The sequence below is a fragment of the Schistocerca americana genome, chromosome 4 (assembly GCF_021461395.2).
Source record: "Schistocerca americana isolate TAMUIC-IGC-003095 chromosome 4, iqSchAmer2.1, whole genome shotgun sequence".
NCBI classification, from domain to species: Eukaryota; Metazoa; Arthropoda; class Insecta; order Orthoptera; family Acrididae; genus Schistocerca; species Schistocerca americana.
Genome location: NC_060122.1, coordinates 581,147,387 through 581,170,528, shown reverse-complemented (window position 1 = coordinate 581,170,528; position 23,142 = coordinate 581,147,387). Strand labels below are relative to the sequence as shown.

The window sequence follows — 23,142 nt, the reverse complement described above, 5'->3', positions numbered from 1 at the left end:
TTCTGTGGATTCACATGACCAGAAAGGCGAAACCATGTTTCATCACTCATGAAGTAATGGAAAGGGTCTAACAAACCATCTTTAATGTTATTCAAAAGCCACGTGTGGTAAACTACACGTTTATGACAGTCATCTTCCCGTAATTACTGCACAACAATCACTCGATATGGCTTCGGATTAAGACATATAAATAAAAGCTGGAACCCCCTCTACTTACAAACATTTAAAATAAAATGAAAACAGTCTCGATCAAGTTTTCAGATTCTTTATTTGTTAGCAGCATTTTTCTGCTCTTTGCTCAAACCCCCTTCAGCAGGCTTGTCCCCGTCATTATGGATGCTGGTGGCGGGAAAAGCCCGAAGATGATCTCAGGAAAGGGCTGAAACCATCTGCTAAGAAATTAAAAATCTGAAAGCGCGATCTGGACTGTTCTTATATGATTTTTAGCGTTTTATACCCATCACTGTGCTGCTGTCACAGAATACTTTATAAAATTTTACATACACATTTTGTGTCAATTTACATGTTGACTTCTTTAGGCTCTGAATAATTCTTCTGCGAACATCTGCAGTAACCTCTGACGTGCGAGTTGAAGGAATTCTTTGTCGTTGTACATCTTGCCCGATCCGTAGGTGCGCCAATTTTTATACAGATTTTGTATTGCTCTCTCTGCAGGTAGTCGTCTATTCGGATACCTCACCACGAAAATTTCACTAGTTTCCTTAATAGAACTTGTTTATATATACTTCCACAATTTCAGTTCTTTCTTCTGTGGAGCAAGTCATTTTGCAGACCGCAAAGAGAAACTTCTATCTTCCCTGACTGAATGAACTGAAATGCTGATTGAAGAACGATAACAATTTATTATTGCGGAAAACGGCCCTTTGATTTAGCTGTTTATTTATTTTATTTATGTATGCATTTATTTTACCTGGCAAGATTAGAGCTTTCAGGCCCTCTCTTACACCTAACTAGGCATACTCAGATTGAACGAATTTCAGTTTGTACTGAACATTATGGACATACCACGTGTTATACAGTATTAATGTTAAAGAAAAAATAGAGATTATAATAGTAGTATAAGGATAATTATAACAATAAAAAATAATTATAACAATCAATAATAATAATAATAATAATAATAATAATAATGACTATGTATATGAAAGTAAACATATTTTTCTTTTATGAATGTCAGTCCTATTGCTAGTTGGGAATTTTCTCGTTATGTTCTTGCAGCTTGTGAGTTATTCACATCGAATAGAGACATAAGACAAGAGAATGGGGTGAAAGAGATTTAGAAGAGGAAGAGCAATAGAATGGTAAAATTCGAGGCTATGATGCAGAGGAGAAAGAAAGAGATGAGAGGTGCACAACGATGGTGGCTATACCGTCCCTAATATGTAAGTTTTGAGTTCCCTCTTGAATGTTGAGTGGTTCTGGATGAGACGTAGATCACAGGTGAGCGCGTTCCATAGTCTTATGGCTGAGAGGGAGAATGACACGGAGAAAGATTTTGTGTTATGTAAAAGGTACAGCCAAGAAGCTAGACGTATCCGATCTGGTATTGCGGTTGTGGAATGATGATAGGTGTTTAATGTGAGAAGATAGGTATTGGGGGCACCAGTGACTAAGAAATCGATGAAGAAAGTGCATCGTGTGGAGATCGCGTACCTTATGTGGGCGTAGCCAACCTAGATGGAAGTATGAAGGATTGATATGATCATACAATCGTGTATCACACACGTATCTTACACTAGCTCGACGCATCTCGAATTTTCACTATTTGTGCCTTGTTGAACTACATCACAGTAGTAAAGATTAGGCAAGACTAGTGTTTGGAAAAATTTTTGTTTAACATTGGTTGGAAATATTTTTCTTAATTTTTGGATTGCATGTAGGGAGGAGAGCGATTTCGGGCAAGCTGTGACTGTTTGTTCTTCCAAGTTTAGGTGTTCATCCAAGATTATTCCAAGGTCTTTTACAGTTTTTTGGTACGGTCTTTGGGTACTATTGAAGAGTATTTGAGGGACTGTTTCGCGAAAGTACCGGCTGATTTACTTTGGATAGATAAAAGAAGGACCTGGGATTTCTTGGGGTTTAGTTTCAGACCTAGGTTCTGTGCCCATCGAGAAACAGAGCAAAGGTCTGTTTACTCTGCTTCAGGAGTCGAGGTACTGCTTTCGCATTCAGAGGGGAACGTGCTACTTGAAAAGTGCGCCACCCGTTAGTTTGGCATACAGTAGCTGTAAGACTCTCCGCCTAACTTACCGCTGCTGGCCTGGTGCGCAGACCGGCCGCTGTGCTCGGAGAACCAGCAGCTGACGTACGGCGTGGCGCGGCGCGAGGCGGTGCGCGTGTCGTGCGAGGTGGACGCGAACCCCAGCCACGGGCTGTCGTTCAGCTGGAGCTTCAACGGCAGCGCGGACGAACGCGAGCTGCCGGCCGCCGCGTGGTCGGTGGAGCGCGGCCGCAGCCTGCTGCTGTACACGCCGCGCGCCGAGGCCGACTACGGCCAGCTGGTGTGCCGCGCCAGGAACGCCGTCGGCACGCAGCGCGCGCCCTGCGTCTTCCATGTCGTGCCCGCAGGTCAGTAGTCGCACGCCTGCAGGTCGGATGGAAATGAGGTATCCTCTGATATTTGTTCCATCTCTAGCTACTGTTACTGTGGCTCAGTTTGCTTAAATGGAAAAGAAAGGAAAGAGAAAGCACACGTTTTCAGCGAATTTTTTTTTTTTTTCCATTATTGAGTTTCGATTCCCCCCGAAGGCGGCAGGTTGGCAGCAGCATAGGACGCCGCTCTGTAGCCTACAGAGTTTGTTTTTAAAAGATGAAGATAATAAACAATAATTTAGGCGATAAAATCGGTGACTTAAATGGTAAAATGGCGGAAAATCGTGGAACTTAAAACATAAAACAAAGGGTTGATGATGCTAATAAAGTACATATGAAGCAGACAGGTAAAATAATAGACAGACAATTAAAAAAACACGGCGATAGTCTGGTTTCTGTTCGCAAGAAATATAAAATTCACACTTAGCGACAGAATGTTTTCTGTTCGTAACACTTTGGAAAGGCGAACAACACTGAACATTTACTTGAGCACTGCACTAAAAAGTTGGCACAGATGTGACATATCACAGCCGAGTGCAGACGGGGGGGAATCTGGACACATGATGGGAAAGAAAAGGGAGGGGGGAGAAGGAGAGGAAAAACGAAGTGGGGGCGAGGGGGAAAGGAGCCGATGGAAGACGAGGACCCATAAGAGGGGCGGGGGGTGCTGGGCAGACAGGGAGTGGGGAAAGGCGGAGGACGGGAATACAAAAGGACTCAGGGGGGGAGGGGAGGCAGAGAGAGGTTAGGTGGGGAGAAAACAGGATGGAATGGGGGTAAGAGAGAGCCCAGGGAAAGAACAGTGGAAAGGATGTGGGGTAAGGATCAGAGTTGATAGGAGGGATAAATGGAGCGAGGGAGGGCATCATCCGGGAGGGGGAGTTGACGAAAGCCACCTTGGGAAAGAAGGTGAAGGGTGTAGAGATGGAGGGTAGGAGGGACAACAACAGTGAATGCGTAGCAGTGGGTGGGGATTGGAGAGGAGGGGAGCAACCAGGGGGTGAGGGGCATCAAGTTGGTGGGAGGTGTAGAGTATACAGAGATGTTCGAAGAATAGGAGCAGATGGGAGAAAGAAATGAGGTCGCAGAGGATGCGTGTGGGGGATGGGAGGCGTACACAGAAGGGCGAAAAACTTTCGGGGGTTTAAGATTTTGAGCAAACCAACATATACACTTTTCTATATGTGGATGTAGATGTTCGTTTTCTCAAAATCTTAATTCTCCGGAGGATCTTCGCCGATTGCGTAGAAAGTCTGCCAACAAATTTTTATTATATACCAATTGGGGCCCCACATGGTGTATATAGAATGGACGTTAATAAAATGGACAAAATTCATGAACGGAGATGGAGGAAAAAAGGTTCTATGAATCTGTGTCTTGAAATGCATCGTTACCACGACAATGGTGCGGACGAATGGCAGTTCCTCTGACCACGTGCCGTGTGTTCCTTATGTGTTGCAGGATGCGTGTTTTTTTTTTTCCCTTATTGAGTTTCGACTCCCCCCCCCCGAAGGGGGCGGGCTGGCAGCAGCTTAGTATGCCGCTCTTCAGCATACAGAATTTGTTTTAAAAAAATGAAGGCAATAAATAATAAAAACAGGCGATAAAATCGGAGACTTAAATGGTAACATGGCGGAAAATCGTGGAACTTAAAACATAGAACAAAGGGATGATGATGCCAATAAAATACATATGAAGCAGACAGGTAAAATAATAGACAGACAGTTAGAAAACACGACCACGGTCTGGTTTCTGTTCGCAAGAGACATAAAATTCACACCCAGCGGGCAGCATGATTTCTGTTCGCAACACTTTGGAAAGACGTACAACACTGAACATTCACTTGAACACTGCTCTAAAAAGTTTGCAAATATGACATACTACAGCCCAGGACAGATGGGGGGAATCTGGACAGATGATGAGAAAGAAAAAGGGGTTGGTTGGAGAGGAAAAACTAAGAACGGGGGGAGGGGGCAGGATGTGTGAATGACACAGCGTTTATGAAGCAGCATGGTCCGGTACTCATGTCGGGAACAAGCCGAGTGGAAGTTTTCGTGCCGCCATACAGACTAGAACGGCTTACAGGCAGCACAGTTGTATCAAAATTAGTACCCTGACAGACACGAACCACATCACAGAACATTTCAAGGCCTTTTTGGGTGTCTGTATGATCATGGGCCCTTTCAGAGAGACGAAACTGCAGGGATTTGGGGTACACACCAGGTTCTGCAGAACATTGAGATGGACACTACTACAAGCTCCAGACAAGTTGCCCGCCAACCTGGTGTGAGCGAAAGTACGATTATCTGTTCCCTTGAAATGAAACTCTTCTATGCAAAAACAAAAATTATTTAATTAAATAAGTTGCTCTTTGAATTTTGTATTTCACAAAGATAAGTTAGGTACAGCACTAAAAAAAACCTTTCTTTTGATTTGTTTTGCCTAGAAACATACGTTATAAAATTCTTACCTAACATAAACAATCTGTGAAAAAATTTGACTATTGATGAATGTGTTTTCCTCTTGGCTGCTGTAAAGAGAGAACGGGTTAGGTACAGGATGAGGTGGCGGTCGGAGGTTTCTGCTTCTCCGGTTCTCAGAGAACGCCAAGCAAAGACGGAGAAAACTGCTACAACTCGCGATGAAGACACCGTCTGCTTTAGCAGCTACGATATTCACAGTCGCCGTAAGATATGGAATTCTAGACACACTTTCAGAATGATAAGGTTGATCAACAGTGGCAGTATGATATATTCTGACTAACAAACTAGTCGCTTAGGGAACGTCTTGAACATAAAACCTGACGGCGAAGTATTGCGCGTCGTTCGGGCCGTGATAGTAGCAGATTCGCCCAGTATTGTTAATTCGCGAAGAAATCACTACACACTGTGTTACTAAACACATTAATAGTTTTTATGAAGGTCCGAGGATCCAATATCGAGTAAAAATTCGTAAGGATATTTACCTTCCTTTTGTCCACAAATTCAATTTTTATTCTTGATAATCGCGATTACATGTTGACCTCTGCACTTAACATTACTTCTGTATGCAGACTTATCTCCAACAATTACAAGAAAAACATAGATGCTCCTTTTTATCAGCAAAGAGCGTTGTGGTTAGAGCAAAGAGCGTTGTCGTATCATATTACGTTTGCGCATTATTGCTGGTACTCACAGCCGGAATATTACAGTTATATTACATTACGTAAGGACATTATATCCCGTAAATCAACTGAGAACATTACACCTACAATCTCATGATGATTGCTATGGACATTCATCATAATGTGCATGCGGCCCAGTTGTGTAATGCGTTATGCACAAATTTTTTCTCGTTACGGCGCACTGCCCATGTTCAAAGCATTTTTAAACTCCTTGTCCATGCAGAAATCTGTTCTTAAACTTTGTCGGTTTTATTAATCTTAACCCTGTGTACCGGACGCTTCAGGTGCCTTTCATTGTGTGTTTTATGCAACCCGCGACATATTCAAATACCACGCGCAAGGTTTTCAAATTTTCTCGGTCGCTATTCGCAAAGTACCAGTCTTACGAAAAAAAAAAAAAAAAATGAAGTGACCTTTACGTAGGAAATTTAATGTAGTTGAATGCCGTATTGGAATACGGTTTCGCTAGAGGCCGCAGTTTTCGAACTATCCAAGAAAAAGTGACCTTCAAATACGGTTTACTCGGATAACTCGAAAACTGTGACCTCCAGCAAAATCGTATCCCAGTATGAAATTTTAAATAAAATTTCCCACAAGAAGTTCCTATTTATGTTTTCTGTTGGACTAATAATTTGTGTGTAGCGACCAAGCGAAATGAAAATCTCATGTGATTTCTAAAGATACTGCAGGTTCCAAAAACTCCACAGGTAGGAGAAGCTGAATCTTTCTTACATATCTATATTACACTTTTATTTATTATTTATACAATACATACATTTTACACATCATACGACGCTCTAGTAGGTGTATAAAACATGTATGTATTCGAAGGAAATCTTGTGTGAAAATTTGAAATCAATTATTGAACAGATTTAAAATTGTGGACAAGCAAACATTAATATTTTTATTTACAATTATTTCAGGCATGCCTCCAGAACAACTATACTTCCACTGTTTATATTATTGCTGTTACTCTCACAACCATTTTCGACACCAGTTAGTAATTATTGTCACTGTTACTGTTGTCGTTATTGTTGTTGGTGGTGGTGGTGGAGAAGCCAGGTCTCTGTTTCTCAGGTAAATGGAAAAGTATATAGAGCTTTTTCCAGTTAAAAGATAAAAATTTAAAACGATTGGAAGATCACCGAAAAAGTCACTGGGTTGAACACTCAGCAGCAAAAGAGTATTGTGATATTTGGAGAGGATGAGGAGATTAGTGTTTAACATCCCATCGACAATTAGGTCATTTGAGAAGGAGTAAAAGCTCGGATTAGGGAAGGATGGAGAACGAAAGTGGCCGTCCCCCGTCCAAGGAACTATCCTAGCATATCCCTTAAGAGATCTGGGGAAATCACGGAAAACCTAAATCAAGATGGTCGGAAGCGGGTTTGAACCATCGTCCTCCCAAATGCGAGTCCAGTGTGTTAACCAGTGACCTATCCCACTCGGTGACATTTGCACAATCAATTGAAACACCGATCTCATCTAACTGGATAAATAAGGTGTGAAACTCGGGCCAAACAAGCCACAGAATGTCCAGTGGTACCGACCGTTCGATCACCATGTCACACTCACCCCGCATGCGTCATCGGTTGCAGGTATGGAGGGACAAGAGGTCATCATGACGCTCGCCTGGCTTGGATTCCAGTCAAGCAGCTCCTCAACTGGCCACAAGCGCTCAATGCACCCCACCTGCGAGCAGCAGGGGTCAGGTCCTGACGGTCACCCACTGAAGTGCCGACCACATCCGATGAACTGAGGGGAAATAGAGTAGCCAACGCAGTAAGGCCTTGCAATGAATAATATTTAGCAATAAAAAAGTTGAAGACCAGGAAAGGAACAATTACATACGGAATAAATGCCGAATTGCTTTAATACGGAAGTCTGTAACTGAAGGAATACATGTTACATCTCATTGATATATATTCGGCTGCAGGTAAGTAACCTGATGAGCGTGATTTGGCAAAAATATTCTCCATATTCAAGAAAGGCAACATAACCGACCTAAACAACTGTAGAGGAATTAGCCTCGTTAACAGAGGCCATTACGTCTATAACACTACGTTAAATAATAAACTGCGCCATCTCAACAATCTGTTTAGAATAGTGGATATAATTTAGCAAAGAACGATGCTGCATATGCCGTTTTTTTTTTAGTCTTCAACAACAGGTAAACAAAAGGAATTAAGTTTACTTAGACCATTTTTGGTTATGCAAAAGACTTCAACATGGTTAATTGAGACCTGTTGTGACTGATTATGGAAGAAAGAGGCGTCCAGCAGATCTACACTCCTGGAAATGGAAAACAGAACACATTGACACCGGTGTGTCAGACCCACCATACTTGCTCCGGACACTGCGAGAGGGCTGTACAAGCAATGATCACACGCACGGCACAGCGGACACACCAGGAACCGCGGTGTTGGCCGTCGAATGGCGCTACCTGCGCAGCATTTGTGCACCGCCGCCGTCAGTGTCAGCCAGTTTGCCGTGGCATACGGAGCTCCATCGCAGTCTTTAACACTGGTAGCATGCCGCGACAGCGTGGACGTGAACCGTATGTGCAATTGACGGACTTTGAGCGAGGGCGTATAGTGGGCATGCGGGAGGCCGGGTGGACGTACCGCCGAATTGCTGAATACGTGGGGCGTGAGGTCTCCACAGTACATCGATGTTGTCGCCAGTGGTCGGCGGAAGGTGCACGTGCCCGTCGACCTGGGACCGGACCGCAGCGACGCACGGATGCACGCCAAGACCGTAGGATCCTACGCAGTGCCGTAGGGGACCGCACCGCCACTTCCCAGCAAATTAGGGACACTGTTGCTCCTGGGGTATCGGCGAGGACCATTCGCAACCGTCTCCATGAAGCTGGGCTACGGTCCCGCACACCGTTAGGCCGTCTTCCGCTCACGCCCCAACATCGTGCAGCCCGCCTCCAGTGGTGTCGCGACAGGCGTGAATGGAGGGACGAATGGAGACGTGTCGTCTTCAGCGTTGAGAATCGCTTCTACCTTGGTGCCAATGATGGTCGTATGCGTGTTTGGCGCCGTGCAGGTGAGCGCCATAATCAGGACTGCATACGACCGAGGCACACAGGGCCAACACCTGGCATCATGGTGTGGGGAGCGATCTCCTACACTGGCCGTACACCACTGGTGATCGTCGAGGGGACACTGAATAGTGCACGGTACATCCAAACCGTCATCGAACCCATCGTTCTACCATTCCTAGACCGGCAAGGGAACTTGCTGTTCCAACAGGACAATGCACGTCCGCATGTATCCCGTGCCACCCAACGTGCTCTAGAAGGTGTAAGTCATCTACCTTGGCCAGCAAGATCTCCGGATCTGTCCCCCACTGAGCATGTTTGGGACTGGATGAAGCGTCGTCTCACGCGGTCTGCACGTCCAGCACGAACGCTGGTCCAACTGAGGCGCCAGGTGGAAATGGCATGGCAAGCCGTTCCACAGGACTACATCCAGCATCTCTACGATCGTCTCCATGGGAGAATAGCAGCCTGCGAAAGTTGGATATACACTGTACTAGTGCCGACATTGTGCATGCTCTGTTGCCTGTGTCTATGTGCCTGTGGTTCTGTCCGTGTGATCATGTGATGTATCTGACCCCAGGAATGTGTCAATAAAGTTTCCCCTTCCTGGGACAATTAATTCACGGTGTTCTTATTTAAATTTCCAGGAGTGTAATTACCTCTCTTAGAACTCCTTACAAAGAGACAAAATTACAATCGAAGATGGAGATAACATATATAAACAAATATTAACACCACTTGGAGTTACGTTACAATGTGACCTGTCCCCAACTCCATTCAACGTCCACACAGATGACCTAGTCAGGGCCTTGAAACAGGGTATAGCATAGAGAACGACGAGGAGAAATATTTGAATACTCTGCTATAGACATATAATCAAATAATAATGCAAGAAAATGAAAATAATCTTCAAAGAGCAGTTCATAGCTTGATTTGTCAGCATCTAAAAATAACATGAATATCTTCTGTAGTAAACAAAGATTATGACATTCAAAAGAAAATCGCCCATATGAACTAAAACAGTAGTAAATAATGTAACACTTCCCATCCTCTCTTTCTCTTTCCTCTCTCTCTCTCTCTCTCTCTCTCTCTCTCTCTCTCCCTGCCCTACAGCAGTTCCTAAGATTACTCTGAATATACTGAATATACAGACAGACACAGACACAGGATATGTATTTCACTTCATTCGGTTAAAGCATCAGTGGTTGCATGCTCGTCTATTTTCTATATTCATACAGACGTGAACATTTTCTAAGTATTTCTTCCTTTGGCAGCGATGTTTTCTCCTGAACTTAGGCTTCATTTCACCATTATTCGTACCTTTCCCCATATTAAATTGCTCTCACACAGAAATAGTTTTATTAGAGCTCTGATTAAGGAAGCATAAAATTGGCCAGAATATATATCTGTCTCGGCGAGATACGAGGAAGATTTGAAAAGGTTTCAGGTCTTCTTTATTTCGCCACTGTATTAGCATATGTGAATATTCTCGTTCTAACTTTGGTATCAAAACATCTTTCATATCTTTAACGAAATGAAATGATCTCTGTAGAGAAGCGGAATTTCTAAAGAAAATATCTGAAATTAGCTTTAAAGTATGCACACAGGAAAATGAAAGTAATAATAACTAATCTGCAAAGGAAATATCGAGCTTGGGGTCGCAAAAGTCGAGAACAGCTTTTACATTGCTCGTATATCGCCTACAAGTTTCACCAAGGGCGAATTAGGTGTTAAGTAAGGAAAACGTGTAGTCGATTTGGAGGGCGTATTATCCTCTAACTCGCCAAGCTTGCCACTCTGAACAGGACAGCAGACGTTCAGTTGGAGTAGCACCTTATATGGAAAGACAAATGTTCTCAGGAACTGCACAAGGAAGATTTAAATAATACCATAGCTTCGGTATTGTTATGGTTTTCGCCATTTCTCGTCAGGTGTCACTAGTTCAAGACACTAAGCTTGTTTGAGATCGCTTGAAAATATAATGGTACGGCTCCTTGCCTTGTAACATGATGCATTACCCAAAATTTGGTGAGCTCAAGGAGGACTTACCCATTTTTGGTTCCCTACACATTTAGTTACATATGTAGATAGTTCATACACCCCAGGAAGTGAGAATCTCGACGATTTTGGCCTGTTATCGATATCGATGCTGACAAGATATTGTTTATGGAAATTCCAAGACCGTATCAGAATCTCTACACTAGTTCGTGAGACTAGCCCGAACATACAAAAGGAAGCGAGCAGGGTACTTAAGTTTACGTATGCAGAGAGAGAAGATTTAATAAAATATTTCTATGAACTCACTAAAACATGGCTACTAGTTACAATCTGTCTCTGCATACGGTGTAATTTTTTATGATGCTGTCGATGGATGATGATTAAAATGTAAGTTATAATGTCAAAAAGGTATTCTTATGTATCATAATTGCATAACAAATTTCGTATTAACAAGTGGCTTGTGCTTATTCATTTGTACTGTGAAACTTTGCTTCTGGCGAAGTTTATTGATTCTATGTCAATGGGACGTACTATACAGATGTTAATGAGGTTGTGAGTATCAAAGGATGTGACATAAATGGTCATATCTTTTGAGTATTTAGCGTTAGAAGCTTAAATTTTTTTTAATTTTGTAAGGGACCGTACATCCTAGTACGTCACATACATTTCAACTTCATATGTCTACCCGTTTTTGAGGAAAAGGTTTCTTAACAATCGGACAGACAGTAGACGGACAAAAAGAGATCCTACAAAGTTTCTGTTTTTACCGACTGAGGGATGGGAAAAAACTGTCATCTTCGAAAACGGTGGAATCATCCACTTTACAGAAGGCGACTTAGCAAGTAAATCTCGTCATCTGTCTTCATTCTCTACCACAGCACAATGAAACATACACCGTGTATACCAAATAACATGCATACAACCAATATTTCATTTATGATTTGAGATAACCTATTAGAAGTCAGTGTTTGATTAATGATTTGACACACCGAGCGAAACTTCACTGGTGAGAAAAAAATAAGCAGTAGCAACGATCGGATATAAATGTAACTTCGTACATGTACACGCCATAGGCGGATATGCAAATAATTAGATTTGCTATTCTATGAGACAGGAGAAATAGAACGGCGTCCTAGAGCTCATTAGTGGTGTTTGTGTTTAGTATTGTTACCGTGCCTGGAGAGGTCTATAAGCGGCATGAACAGCACCAGATGTGTAGTTACCGCGAAAGGCTCGAATACCCCACTATCAACACCAGACTTAGCTTGAAAGGGGCCTTGTCGTGAATATCAATTTGGCCGACTGGTGCAATCGTGCAATGTCGAAGTTTGTGGAGTCTGTCACAAACTGCATGGGAACGTAAGGGAATGCATATACGCCATCAAGGTTCCACTCGACCACGTCTTACCACCACAAGAGAGGGCCGCCATATTGTGCACCAACCACAATGGCGCCTGCCATCCGAAAACGGCTGCTGGATTCCCTTCAGAATTCTGTGATATCCCGCCTCATTGGTCGGATGCTACCAGCAGCGACAGTATGGACACCATCTCATGTGTTAATAACACAAAAGGCTGCCTCTAGTGTGGTGCAGCAAGAGGGAAGGACGGACTCCTGATGAGTGGCGTCACATTGTTTTCACTGTGGGCGAGTGTGGCGGTGACCTGAGGTGAAGTCATTTTCCTCCCATGTTTGGAGAGTCACTGTGGTACGAGAATTACTCGTAGCCCTAATGGTATATTGACCAATCGAGTATGACCCATTGTCACAACCGGTATTGACTGATGGGACTCCGACGGCACAGTGGTATGTTAAGGACATCCTGGGACCCATGTGTTGTCTCTCATGTCATAACGTCGTGGTGCAATTTTTTAACAGAGCAATGCTCGTCAACAGATAGGAAGCATCTCTATTAACTTTATCGTGATTTGCAGTTGCTCCCGTGGCCAACCAGATCTACGTATTTATCCCGAATTGAACATACATGGGACCTCTCGGATGTCAGTTCCCTCCAAGGGTCACTGTATAGGACATGAAGGTCCAGCTACAACAGCTGAGGGCCACCCTGCCCCAGGAAAGGACACAACGGCTTTACGGCACCCTTCCGCACTGAAATTGATCATACATCCATATCAGCTGCAAAGTCGTAGATATACAGAGTGAACAGAAGTTGGTAGGGATGCTGGAAGGTAGAGAAATAACTGTTAAGAAAAAAATCGCCATTTCCGAGCTAATTAGAATTGACATTAAAATCAACAAGTTACGAGAGCAAATTCAGGCGGCCCACCGAATACAATTAGTGTCAGCCTTTACTCATAGCTTTGAGGATAGCGCACGAGACTGTGTCTCTGGTTCGATCGTTACTACCGTCCCATGTCCAGTATTTGTATTGCTATGTTGTTCGGTTTTAGGAGACCAAACGAAGATACCATCTACGGCGGGCTGCTGGAGCTCACGCACGCAACGTCTTGATAGGCTAACTTCACTGTTGATTGACTCGGAAAGTATCGATTTTTTTCTGAATAACTATCTCTAGACGCAAAGTACCCTGCAGCACCCTCATGAGCTTTTCGGTCTGTTTCTGAACACACTGTATAGGATCTTACTCCCAAATTCCTTGTAAATGTGGCTCGATATTATCATCAGTGTAGTAACATCACATAATCTCTCAACCCGTAATATTACATTTTGTTTCCTCCTACCCTTCTGGGTGCTTCACCTCTTTTGTTAGGCAGTGGTCACAGTGACAATCTCGTCATGTGAATCACGTTTATGGTTACGGTGGAGAAATAAGGCTTTGCCACAAAAGTAGTAAGAACTTGATATTTGGTACTGAAATAAATTGCGTCAGTAGACTTTCAGAGTTCTCGGCCTCTTTCGACTAGCTGAGATCTTGGAGAGATAGGAGAAGGATTTGAAAAAGTTTCAGGTCTTCCTTGTTTCGCCGTTGTATTTTCATATTTGAATATTCTGCTTTTAACTTTGCTATCAAAACATCTTTCATAGCTTCAACGAAATGAAACGATCTGTCTAGAGAGGCGGACTTTCTAAAGAAAATTTCTGAAATTAGCTTTAAAGTATGTACACAGAAACTGGAAAGTAATAAGAAGTAATCCGCAAAGGAACCGTGGACATGGTACTACATAAAACCCAATAAATGTAAGGATCGAGGCTTCTTAGAAGCGATATTCACGTGATTGTTATAAGATGGATTTATGTTACCCTCTTTGTTTCCAATATATCTTGCTGTTGGTGTCTTTTGACAAGGGACGAGAATTACTTCGTCTATAATCAGGTAGCGTGATTTCGTGTCACATTCTTGGGAGTATTAGCGACAATGATTACCCTATGGCAGTGTACTTTTATAAAATAACACCGTAGGAGAAGAAATCAATTGTGGAAACGCTGAATAGATACGTTACGTGACTTAAAATGTAATATTTCTCTCAGTATGTTAAATTCTTACGATAATTAAGACAAGCAGTTGTGTCAAGTAAAATGATATACCAAGCCTTGGGTCGCAAAAGTGTGGAATAGCTTTTATATTGCACGTACAGGGCCTACTAATTTCAGCAAGGGCCAGTTACGAGTCCAGGAACCTTCCCGGATTAGTCTACGATAATTAAGCAATCTGGTGCGGACTTCTAATGCCATACGTAGGCTACATGGTATGGCGATCTGAAGCTTCTACCACAACTATAGATACACTAACATGTTACTGTTTTCGGAAGTCATGGTGCTGCTGCTCACCAGCGTGTCACTTACCGTAATGATACTGAGAAAAATAAAAAATATGATTACTTTTTAAGTTAAAAAATTCCAGAATAGGAGAAGCGTGGGCATAAGGCCCATTGCTGACGAAGCGTCCATTTCGATTTGATAGTCCATATAGAGCTGCAGTCGCATGAAAACTGCACAGTTGTGTTACTCGGAACACATCGAGTTCCGCTTATCGATTTGAAAGAGACAGGACGTCGTGTTTCTCGTAGTCACGTTGTGTGTGGTCTTGAGACCCTCTCATGTAAGTTAAGTGCGGATTTAACATAATTATTAAAAATTTACGTAACAGGCTACGTTTTTGGAACTTAATTGTGTTGTAAAAGTCGTTACTTAGCAATCAATTCTCACGTCGGCCATTGCTTCATCGGTGGCCTTCGCCTGCTGAAAACACCTTACGTGAAAAGGCGTCTAGGAGGACACAATAGACAGCCAGTAGCCACTATAGCCGCAGTGATGCATACATTTTCCTTCTGTTCCTACTGTTATTAATGTGAACAAATGTTGAATACTGACAAGAAAATGGTGTCTGGAGAGTTTCAGTCATTTCACATCAAAAGAAAGAAAGCAAATTTACGACCATCTGTTGTTGGACAAGATTTCTCGGTATTTGAGGTAAGGATCTACTATGCACAGTATTTTAATTGTCCGAAAGGAATAAATTTTCTCTTAATTTTAATAAGGAAACCTGAATGACTGGAAATGGATGGACTGCTGGTTTCTTGAAACGGTTTGCTAAATTGAAAATGACCCAGGATATGCAATGTAGGCCCACGAACAGAATGCTTTTACTGGTGAGGATTAAAATGACTGTGAGGAGACTGTGCCTAAAATTTCTGGAAACATTTCACCTAACTTTTTTCCGGTAACAGTAAGTAATGGGTTTTGGAAAAAATACATAATAATTGTAAAGTATAGTTAACGTATGGTTTTTACACAAATAACTTATTTTGTCTCTCTGTACAAATCTTCAAAGTTAAAACTGTATTTCTCAATTTATTTAGGCCTATTTAGCAATGTGGCTATTATTCGCTACTACGTTGGGCACAATGGGGACCCGTGGATTTTTCAAATTAGTGATTATGTAGGTGCTTTCCTATTGTCCATCGAGAAGGGAAAAAGTAGGGAAGATAAGACGGTAATCTGACTATACATCTTGTGATGTTAAGAGTTTCTAAGTTGGTTGCCACTCAGCTACAGAAATCATCAAACCTTTGGCTTGGTGTTACGTCCGCTCTTCCCCTACAGTGCTATGGTCTATGCAGAAAACTACATATGATAACTGAAAGATATGTCAATACCTCTATCTACACATCTATTGCATGAATTTTGACACTTTACTGCCACTGAATTGTGTTTCAGTGGATATAAGTCACTGTTTAAACAGCGGACTCCAGTATTTTACTTCGGTGGGCTCCAAAGCTAAAACAGACTTTCTGAATCATAACAAACTGCCGCACCAAGTGACACTGGTTTGATTAAATTATCGTTTATTTTTGGATTATCCTCTTCTTTGAGCGTACTATTTGTGTTGTGGTTGTTTCTACTGAGTCTGAGAAAACACCTACGTCATCCACGAACGCTAAACGTTCTATTTGTAGGTTGTTCCTTTTATATCTTTTCAGATACGTTATTAGTGACGTTAGGATGTCCCTTTGCCATACTATTATTATTAACCTACTCTAACTTCCACATTGGTTTCTCTTTCTCCTAATGACATTCTCCATTCCCTATGAGTTTATCTGGAATTCAGCTCTACACTTTACTTTGAAAGTGGTGTTATGTAGCCTCTGTATTTTGTTACTTAGCATTAGCGAAACAATTTCAGAGGGTTTATTCGTCTAGATTTGTCTACTTCTGTTGTCCGCCTGCAACGCCCACACATTCGGCTTGCTTAAGTCGCGTGACCCACAAATCTCGGAAGCACAGCCATCGGTTACTAATTCTGCCGAATGGAAATGGAACATATACAGCACAGTCCCTCGAAGGACAATGACAACTCACCCGACTACAATCTCTTTAATAAGAAATTATTGGCCAATAAAGGGATTAAATTTGGTCATGACTTTTCAAGGAAATACGTACTTACAACTGGCTGAAATTTAGCTGCCTGAAATGAAATTGTACAGTTTTGCAATAATACGGTCGCCAGTCGATCTGGACAAACTTAACTGCAATATCAGTTAATTACAGAAACGCTGTGCGTAACTAACGCTGTGCGTGTAGCTCGATTATGCAATTTTGTAACGTGCTTGCTGATGCAAATATTCCCTGCGATTACTGTACTGAATTTAGCATGCCTGAATCACTTTGCTCAATCATAACTGAACTTTATTAGTACAGTTAAAACGTACTGTGAACACTGTAACATTGAAATGAACTTGAGCACAAGCATACATTGACGTCGTAGTACACTCTATTTATCCTGACATATTTATTTTCTGATGAAGTAAGTAGAACAGGGAAATAAAATAACCTCTTGTCTGATGGACCCTCAGCTTGCATAAGGTCATAATGTGACATCATCTTTACACTTTACACTTTACACTGACAAAATTAGCTACAAATTGTTAATCTTCTGATGACTACGTAAGTTCACGACAAGCTTTTTTCGGCATATGTCCTATTACCATGTGTACCTGTTGACATTACATTTACAACCACTTTATTCTACGTCTGTGTAACGGTAATATGAGATTTTGTCTTATATTATTCTTATGTGTAGTGGAGTGGCTTCCTCAAATCATCTTTGAACTTAAGTTATTTTATTCACTGTATTGCTAACACAGGTCACATTGTTACTTCAATAATAATAGTGAAATTTCGTATCGTTTTGTGACAGTTGTAAAATGAGAGATCGTTCATATGTGAATGTAATAGAACGATGAGCTATTATGTCATCTTGTACTTAAGTTTAGCTGGAATGACATCCATAAATGATCTTGGAAAGTGTTATTTTGTGTAGTGCGCGGAAAGTAAGTATGTGATCTATGTCAGCAACATAGTACATAAAAGAACTTACGTTCCAAGATGATTTATGGACCTCACCCCATCTAGAAGAGAATATAATATAAAATCTCATAGTACTTGTACATAGACATGGAATAAAATGAAAGATAAATATAACGTCAACAGGAACACTTGATAATATGCCGAAACAACCTCGTCGGAACTTACGCAATCAACATGAAATAAACAATTTGCAGCTAATTTTGCTAAAAGTATAAAGGACACTAATAAAACTTTCAAACCACTGTAAATCACTATGAAATACCAACTGCTGGAGCAACATTGAACTGCTTACACATTGAGATCAATACAGAACAAAATAAAATTAAAAGCAATTTTCCTTCAATAGTTATTTAGTGCCACCATTCAAATTAAATAATGACTTGCAAGTATAAGAATACCCAACTGAAGGCCTGTTACTGTGCGAGGCATTGCAGGCCAAATACTGCTGAGTCGACAGTATACGATATGAATACACACATGAATCGAATGGTCGAAGGTTCTTATCACTCGGAAATTGTGAATTACGAATGTAACATATAAATTTATAAATGAAAGACTGCTATTAAATAAAATCTGCAGGTACTATTTGAACGACTTCAGATGATGAGTATGATAGTAGAAGTACTTTTGAGAATGCGGTATATTTCTGCAAAACACTAATTGGTGTCGATGGTCCAGCAATTAAGTAAAGTATAAGTTGAATAACAGGGAAACAATAGATCCCTACTGCACGTAATGAATTATGAACAACAGAAAAGCTCGCGAGATATTCACTTATAAACGCACACTACGTCTTCACTGTAGAAGCCACGGAAGTCTCACAAGTTCACAAGGCAGCACTACGAAATATTTCTATCTTCCGCGACCACGCGCAAATTGCTCCACCGTCCAAGTCTATCCCGCAACTGTGCGTCCGCCGCGGCGTCGTGTCCAGCACTCACTCCCGTGTCCTGTTCCGTACTCTCGAACTCCCTTCCATTCACCTCGGCAGTCGCCTCCCTTAGCAACGAGCACTGTTATTAGATAGAGTGCTCCCTCCACGTCTCCAAGTTAACGTACACTCACAAATATAAAACACTTTCGAAATACTGGATTTTCGTTTAAATAAGTAGAAATTAAATAAATATTCCTACGGCTGGACCATAAACACGCTCTAACACACATTATTAGATACTTAAACAAATTAAATTAACATATATCAAAGGAATAGAACAAAGGGTAGGCCAGTAGCCTAATGTCTCTGTGCTTTCTAAAACACACTAAATATTTAACGAATTTCTTCATGAATAGTATATATCTGATAAAAACAAAGACATAAATGAATAAATATGTTTATAAGTATGCTGCTACCGTTTTTTCGTGTTAACTGTGGAGTACTTATGGCCTGACGCGATCGATAGTAATCGGCCACTTTGACCTCCAATAACTCATCTACTATTCAAGTTACATGCCTGTAATTCATACCAATTTAAGTTTACACTAATAGCTTTCTAAAGACACGGATATCGACAAAATAGGAAGAAGCGTTTCAATTTTGGAAATTCGTTGCTGGGTATTACTTGTACAATTTACCGTCAGATACTAAAGTTTAAACTAATAAATATATTGAAACTCTGATTACACCATTAGAATCGCCATGCCAAATAATGGTAATGTACATGTTTCTTTTAGAGGTATCATGATATTAATTTCTATACGAACTGTGAAATGTCTACCATTAAAGTTTGACGAAGTCCGCCATCTTTGGCACTCCGGGCGTGTCTCCTTCATCAACATAGTGTCTCCATGGAATTCCCAGCCACGCGGCTGGACCCCTCTCGCTTCGGCCAGCGTCTGGCACCACTTGGTCAGCCTGCCGAGAGGCCAGCGCTCGCCGAGCAGCTAGTGAGGCCACTGCTTCCTCCGAACTTATAATACAGGGTGATTCAAAAAGAATACCACAAATTTAGGAATTTAAAACTCTGCAACGACAAAAGGCAGAGCTAAGCACTATCTGTCGGCGAATTAAGGGAGCTATAAAGTTTCATTTAGTTGTACATTTTTTCGCTTGAGACGCTGTTGACTAGGCGTCAGCGTCAGTTGATGCTGAGATGGCGACCGCTCAACAGAAAGCTTTTTGTGTTATTGAGTACGGCAGAAGTGAATCGACGACAGTTGTTCAGCGTGCATTTCGAACGAATCCGCGGGAAACAACTCAGTATGAACGTGACTCGCCTAAGGTGAACGTTTTCTGTGCCATTTCAGCCAATAAAGTATTTGGTCCCTTTTTCTTCGAAGGTGCTACTGTAACTGGACTATAGTATCTGGAGGTGTTAGAGAATTGGCTGTTCCCTCAGCTCGAACAAGAAGCACAACAATTCATGTTTCAGCAGGATGGAGCGCCACCACATTGGCACTTATCTGTCCGTAACTACGAGTACATACCTGAACGTCAACTACCCGAGGCGATGAATCGGCCGCCAGGCAGCCCGTGACAGAGCACTTCATCACTGGCCTCCAAGAAGCCCTGATCTTACCCCCTGCGATTTTTTCTTATGGGGGTATGTTAAGGATATGGTGTTTCGGCCACCTCTCCCAGCCACCATTGATGATTTGAAACGAGAAATAACAGCAGCTATCCAAACTGTTACGCCTGATATGCTACAGAGAGTGTGGAACGAGTTGGAGTATTGGGTTGATATTGCTCGAGTGTCTGGAGGGGGCCGTATTGAACATCTCTGAAATTGTTTTCGAGTGAAAAAAAAGTCTTTTTAAATACTCTTTGTAATGATGTATAACAGAAGGTTATATTATGTTTCTTTCATTAAATACACATTTTTAAAGTTGTGGTATTCTTTTTGAATCACCCTGTATTTTCAGGGTGCGACGACTTGCCCGTTACCTCACACAACTAAAAGCCATAATAGTGTAGCGGCATCAGCATTAAGCAGTCCGTCTCTTCCAGCCATTTGGTATGCGAATCATCCGTTACAATCATCAAAGCACACTGACGAAATCAGCAAGTTGTATTTGTGGCATGCTGTATTCAGAGGGGGCTCAGGTGTTATTTTTATCGACCCCAGGCATGGGTATGATCACAACGTCTTCCTCAGAAAGACATTAGGTAATCGCGAGGAATCGAATCCGAGATTTCCTTGTGAGCAGTCGTCAGTATTAACGACATGACCGCGGAGAACGCCAAGGTTACAGTAACGCAGTCCGATCACGTATTGCAACAGTCACTTGCATCATATTACCTTAGGAATGACGTAACCCTGAAGCACAAGAATATCTACATCTACATCCATACTCAGCAAGCCACCTGATGGTGTGTTGCAGCTACAAGCAAATCATTCATAAAGCAGATTATTGCAGCTATGTAGTGCGAACAAAGTGTAGTTAGTCATAATTATATCAATCTCTGTCTTCCCCTACAGTTTTTAACATTAACTGCTCTTTCTAAGATCATGAAAGTTGTTGCCTGACGTCTTAACACATATCCTCCACCTTCTTCTTGTCAATGTTCTCCACATGACCTCTCCTCACCGATTATGCGGAGAACCTCCTCATTCGCTATTTTCGACATGTTTCTGTAACAGCACATCTCGAAAACTTCGACCTTCTCTTTCGCCTTCTTCACAGTCCGTGATTCACTTCCATACAATGGGGTGCTCGAAACTTACCTCCACAGAATGTTCTTGCTCTAGGTAAGGCCGATGTTTCATCCTACTAGGCTGCTTTTGGACAATTATGCTCTTGAGGCCAGTGATAGACTGCTTTTCGTTTCTTCCTTGCTTCGCCTATCATGGGTTATTCTGCCTCCAAGGTAGCAGAATTCCATCACCTTGTCTACCTCGTGGTTCCTACTTGTGGTGGTCACTGACTGTCTCATTTCTAGCGCTCCTCGTTAGTATCGTCTTTCTTCGGTTTACCATCAGTCCATATTCTCTGCTCGCTAGATTATTTTTTCTACTTAATATTCCTTTTAGCTCATTCTCACTTTCAGTGATGATAGCTGTGTCACAGCAACTCCTGTCATTGATATCCCTACTGCCGGAATTTTTGTGACAGTTCTAAACTTCTCTTTTATTTCCGTCGCTAATAAAATAAGTTGTGATGTAAACAGTTTTGCTTATTTGCTACAAGAAGAAAGAGCTTGCATTAAGAAGGGCGTTAGACACTGATGCAGTCTTTCTCCGCTTCTGTCCAGCACCTACGTAGATCAACCAATAGCGTCTCCGAGTGGAGGTTATGATTGTTTAACAACTGTAAGAGAAGCGATCACCCTTTCTAAGACATAGTGTCAATTGTGAGACTTGGTTCTTGGTCCTCTTTTCTTCTTATTCCTTCTTGATTCTTATAAAAACTGTGTATTACCTGTCTTTCCCTACAGATTAAGCCGATTTTTCTGATAATTTCGAACAATTTGCACCATTTTATATTGTCGAACCCTTTTTTGGAGGTGGACACATCGTATTAACGTGTCCGTGCGAGCTTCAACTTCGGTGATTTTCGCATCACTATACGTGGAAGAAATTTACGAGTCTGAGTCTTCTTGGAATCCGCCGAATGTGCTGAAGTGCTCAAAGAAACTATTGTTTCATAACTTTCGTATTCAGAAACAGTAAGTTGCTAGAATGCGTGAGGACTGTTAAACAACCAATAACTGCGGATCGCCGCTGCTGCTCCCATTTTCCTCTTTGCATCTAATTACTAACAAGACACGTTCTTAGAGCGAGGTTACAAGTAAAACGCACTGTGCATGCTACGTTTGTGGGCAGGTCGTCCCGACCCGCCGCACAACTGCAGCATCGTGAACCAGACGGCGGACTCTCTGCACGTCGAGTGCTCGGAGGGCTTCGACGGCGGGCTGCCGCAGGAGTTCGTGATGGAGGTGTACGACGCGGCGTCGCAGACGCTCGTCGGCAACGTGAGCTCTCGCGCGCCCGCCTTCACCGTCAGCGGCCTGCAGCCGGGGCTCGGCTTCGACGTGGCGCTGCTCGCCGCCAACAGCAAGGGCCGCAGCCGCGCCGTCACCCTGCACGCCTACACGCTGCAGCCCGCAGAGCGGCGAGCAGGTAATCTCCCAGAAACTTTTTCTTAAGGTGGCTTTCGGTACGTGTCCACGCATCTACACTATGCGCATCAAAGAATCCCGACACCAGGCTGAAATTGACTCACAAGTTCGAGGCGCCCTCCATCGGTAATGCCGGAATTCAATATGGTGTTGGCCCACCCAAAGCCTTGATGACAACTTCCACTCTCTCAGGCACACGTTCAATCAGGTGCCGGAAGGTTTCTTGGGGAATAGCACCCTATTCTTCACGGAGTGCTCCACTGAGGAGACGTATCTATGCCGTTCGGTGAGGACTGGCATGAAGTCGACGTTCCAAAACATCCCATAGGTGTTTTGTAGGATTCAGGTCAGGAATCCGTACAGGCCAGTCCATTTCAGGGATGCTATTGTCGTGTAATCACAACGCCACAGGCCACAGGCCGTGTATTATGAACAGGTGCTCGATCGTGTTGAAAGATGAAATCGCCATCCCCG

At 42.4% G+C, this 23,142-nt stretch overlaps 1 protein-coding gene across 1 annotated transcript in view; it reads left to right on the top strand.

Moving 5' to 3' along the window:
* Window positions 1–22,695, top strand: part of LOC124613625 (nephrin-like) — a 715,499-nt gene extending 692,804 nt beyond the window's left edge. The window contains exons 10-11 of the mRNA XM_047142340.1: window positions 2,293–2,589; window positions 22,373–22,695. Coding sequence (XP_046998296.1) covers window positions 2,293–2,589; window positions 22,373–22,695 — 620 coding nt within the window. The remainder of the gene's footprint in view (window positions 1–2,292; window positions 2,590–22,372) is intronic.
* The last annotated feature ends 447 nt before the right edge of the window (window positions 22,696–23,142 follow it).